The sequence below is a fragment of the Charadrius vociferus genome, unplaced genomic scaffold (genome assembly GCF_000708025.1).
Source record: "Charadrius vociferus isolate BGI_N301 unplaced genomic scaffold, ASM70802v2 scaffold2560, whole genome shotgun sequence".
In the NCBI taxonomy this organism is placed as follows: domain Eukaryota; kingdom Metazoa; phylum Chordata; class Aves; order Charadriiformes; family Charadriidae; genus Charadrius; species Charadrius vociferus.
Genome location: NW_009646454.1, coordinates 69,939 through 74,029, shown reverse-complemented (window position 1 = coordinate 74,029; position 4,091 = coordinate 69,939). Strand labels below are relative to the sequence as shown.

General features: G+C 61.1%; 1 protein-coding gene across 1 annotated transcript in view; it reads left to right on the top strand.

Moving 5' to 3' along the window:
* FKBP8 (FK506 binding protein 8, 38kDa) overlaps positions 1-4,091 on the top strand; it is a 15,415-nt gene that overhangs the window by 1,285 nt on the left and 10,039 nt on the right. Inside the window, exons 2-7 of the mRNA XM_009882657.1 lie at positions 47-283; positions 463-551; positions 847-1,064; positions 1,139-1,311; positions 1,412-1,489; positions 3,706-3,843. Coding sequence (XP_009880959.1) covers positions 47-283; positions 463-551; positions 847-1,064; positions 1,139-1,311; positions 1,412-1,489; positions 3,706-3,843 — 933 coding nt within the window. The remainder of the gene's footprint in view (positions 1-46; positions 284-462; positions 552-846; positions 1,065-1,138; positions 1,312-1,411; positions 1,490-3,705; positions 3,844-4,091) is intronic.

Below are 4,091 nucleotides of genomic sequence, written 5' to 3'. Positions count from 1 at the left end.
CCCTGCACTCCCCGTGCCATGAAGGCCATCTGGGAGTCAAGAGCAGGGTGCTGGGAGCGAGGCTTTTCCCTCCTGGCCATGGGCTGATGCGCCTCTGGCTTCTCCCTGCCCAGGGAGCGGCTTGCTCCAGAAGAAGACGCTGGTCCCAGGCCAGGGGGTGGACACCCGTCCCCGCAGGGGCCAGGACGTGACCATCCGCTTGAAGGCCACGCTGGAGGATGGCAGTGTGGTGGAGGAGAACCCTGCCCTCACCTTCACGCTGGGGGACTGCGACGTCTTGCAGGTCAGGGCTGGGAGAAAGCTTGCCTGGTTTTATTGCTGCCTTGTTTTTACCCTGCAGAGCAGGACCTCGCTTTAGGGGGTGCGGGGAGGGTTTGGGGTCAGTGATGTCCCTGTTTGTGGATCAGAAGTGCTCCCTCTGCCCTTGCTTATGCTCTCTCCCCACGATGTTGTTCCCTGCAGGCTCTGGACTTGTGTGTGCAGCTCCTAGAAATGGGGGAGACGGCTTTGATTGTGTCAGATGCAAAGTACTGCTACGGCGCGCAGGGGAGGTGAGTGGGGAGGGAACAAGGTGGAGCAGGATGGCCCCAAATAAGGCTGTGAAAGCTGTCCCCTGTGGTCCCGGTGACAGCCACAGCTTCAGGGGCAGGGAGACCCAGCTCACTTGCCACATACAGTGGACGGCAGCGTGTCCTGCCTGTGGGGCTTGATATGCATTGTGCCCTGTGCCAGGGAGCTTCCGTGGCTCTGATTTTGGGGCACGGTGCTAAATCTACATGGCTCGGAGGCTGACGGGACCAGCAGAGGTGGTAACGGTGCCATGGCTTTGTGCCCCTCTTTGCACAGGAGCCCTGATGTCCCACCCAACGCGGCCCTCACCCTGGAGGTGGAGCTGCTGGCGGCTCGGGATGCACCAGACCTGGAGCTGCTCAGCGGGAAGGAGAAGATAGAGCTGGCCAACCGCAAGCGGGAGCGCGGCAACTTCTTCTACCAGCAGGCAGATTACGTGCTGGCCATCAACTCCTATGACATCGCCCTCAAGGTCATCGGCTCTAGCTCGAAAGGTACCTGCTCCCACCTCGGGCGAGGGCCGCCTGGGATCCCTTCCAGCTGTAACCTGGCTCTGGGGTCTTTGCAGTTGACTTCAGCCCGGACGAGGAGGCTGAGCTGCTGGACGTGAAGGTGAAATGCCTCAACAACTTGGCAGCCTCTCAGCTTAAATTGGACCATTACGAGGCAGCCCTCAAGTCTTGTAACCTCGTCCTGGAGCATCAGCCGGGGAACATCAAGGCTCTTTTCCGAAAGGGCAAGGTGAGGCCGGGCGCTGCCATCCCTTCTCCATGGCATGATGGAGGGCAGGACCGAGGGACAGACCTCAGCTGTCCTGCTCAATCCGTATCTCGCCTCCCAGGTCCTGGCTCAGCAGGGCGAATACAGAGAGGCCATCCCTATCCTAAAGGCGGCGTTGAAGCTGGAGCCTTCAAACAAGGTAGGCTGCTATTATATGCTGCTGGTGGTCCCACTGAGCTGGATGTCTGCAGGATGCTCTCCTGTTGTCCATGTCCCTGCAAACCTTGGTGTTCCCTGTGGAAGGCTGAAACCCCCCGTAGCTGTTTCCCAGCTTCCTCCATGAAGGGAGGCTGGAAATAGCCCCCAGGACTTGGGCAGCTGCGTGGTGATGTACCCCGTGGGGCAATGTCTGAGCTTGGCTGGGCTGGTAGGTCTCTTATCTCCATGTTGCGAGACTCTTCCTTTGCCCTTTGGTCCTTGCAGTGGCAGGACTCCCTGCCAACACATCCCCTGCTTCAGTGATCCTGCGTGTACGATCCTGTCTACTCCACCTTCCCCGGGTGACTCCAGCAGCTCGTGCCGTGGCTGCAGGAAGTGGAGCAGAGCCGAGTCCCCGCAGACTCGCTCAACAGCCCGGAGCGTGATTCACTGGGCGGCGGGAGCAGCCCAGACCTCGGTCCAGTGCCCAGGCTGGGGCGAGCTCTGGGTCAGGAATTTCCTGTCGGTTAATGATCAGCTGCAGGCCCGGAGCCTCAGGAGAAATCAAACCCCAGTGCCAGGAAATGGCCCCAGCAGGAGCGAGCCTGGGCGAGCTGGGGGAGAGGCAGGGAGGTGCTGCCTGCCTCCACAGGGTCGAGGTGGGGGGGCTTGGTTCTACAGGTGAGCTTTAGTTCTCAATTGGGTCTGTCGTTTTATCCATCTCTTTTCTGGGAATTTCACCAGACTGTCATGATTTGTGTCATGATCTGGTGCCTGAAGGTCACGGGTGGGATGGGGCACTGTGGAAGCAGGTGGTTGGTGGTCCCGCAGCACCCGCAGAGCTCGTGGTCTGAGAGCACCTGCAGGGAGGGATGAGGAGGATCTGAAACCCTTCACTTCCCGGCAAGGTTGGGGTGGGCAACCGTAGTGAGTGAGCAGCACAAGCAACGCAGGCAGCACCGGGAGCAGCTTCCCCTGTGCGTCTCCAGCACGTCACTGTTGACAGGGCGGTTGCTCGCCAGCATGCTCGGATGAAGCTTTTAATTGGAGAGGGGTGAAAAATCAAAATGCCTGGCAGTGACGTTACCAGCGAAACCACAAGTACAGCAAATTACTGGCCTCCCCGGCTGGCTGCTGGGACTCCCGGGGACGTGGTGGTGCCACTCCAGACGGCAGCGTTAAACACGCGTCAGTGAGTCACGGGCTATGGCTACCGGTGGTGAAAACAGATGCAAGAAATGCTCAGCTCCACCTGCCTCGGATGAGGAAACCTGGTTCTCTGGGGCTGTTGGCACCTTTCAGCTGTTACAGATCATCAGGTGCTGGGCTCCCTTCTCACCGCATGTTCTGGGAGCAGGAGGAGATGCCAATTTTTATCCTACACCAACATGGTAGCCCCGGTGAGCTCGAGGGCTGTCTGCTGCCATTTGCACCCTCCAAAATCTGTTTGAGGCAGCGGTGCTGAGCGTTGCATGGTCTGGTGAAGCCCCGGCTGGTCTCTGGGTGAGCCGAAGTGAGCTGGAGCCGGTGTGGGTCGCCGGTGGCAGTGCCGGTGTTTTGGGGAGACGTCCCCAGCAGAGGGCACAGCACGGCCGCGGCACCGGACGGCTGCGCCACCACGGCCACTTTTGGGAGCCTGCGAGCTCTGTGCGGGACGCAGAGCTTTCTCTTGCAGCGCTCTCTCCAGCCCCAGCCACTGCTGCCGTTTGGCACAGCCAGGCAGGTGCTGACACGCTCCCGGGTTTTGCTGCCATCCTGCTTCACACCAGGCTGAGTTTAAGCCCTCTTCCCCAGCTTGCTTCCAGACAGAAAAGTGGGAGAGCTCAGGCACGTCTGTCCCCGAGGCAGGAACTTTTCTGTCTCGATTAAAGGATAAAAATCCTTTTCCCGATGTCTGGCATCAGCCCTGGGCTTGGCTCCCCGCTGCCAGCTGGGGAACGTTTTGGGTGGCCAGAAAGGACAGAGGGGGGCTCAGACCCACACGGCACCCAGCCTGGGTGTCTGATGCCAGCCTGGTGCAGCCCCTCAGTGCAGGGGAGCGGGGCAGGATCAGGCCATCAGTCCCCCCCCGAGCTGCTTCTAAACTGTTCCATGAGGCTCCTGCACAGCCCCGGGGTGATGGGACCTGTTGGTGGTGGCACTGTGGTCCTGTCCCCTCCCCTGCACCACAGGGATGGTGTAGGGCCGATGACCGCAGCGCTGCGCTCTCCTCCCCAGACCATCCACGCTGAGCTTTCCAAGCTGGTGAAGAAGCACGCGGACCAGAAGAACGTGGAGACGGAGATGTACAGAAAGATGCTCGGGAATCCCAGTGCCGCTGGTGCCCCAGGGAAGTGTAAAGACAAGCTGCCCTGGGTAAGGGCTGGTGCTGACCTCCCCGGGGTGGGGGGCACACAGAACGGGTGGGGGTCACCCCTGGGGTGGGGAGCGCTGGGCTGCGCACAGGGGATGTGTTAGTGTGCCCCCCAGGTCCCTGGGGGTCGACGCAGTCCTGCTGCCGGGCAGGGGGGATGCCGATGGGACCCACGGGGTGGGCTGTGTCAGGGCAGCAAGCCGGTCGGGAGCCGGGGACCGGTTTCGGCAGGCTCGCCCGGGAAAACGCC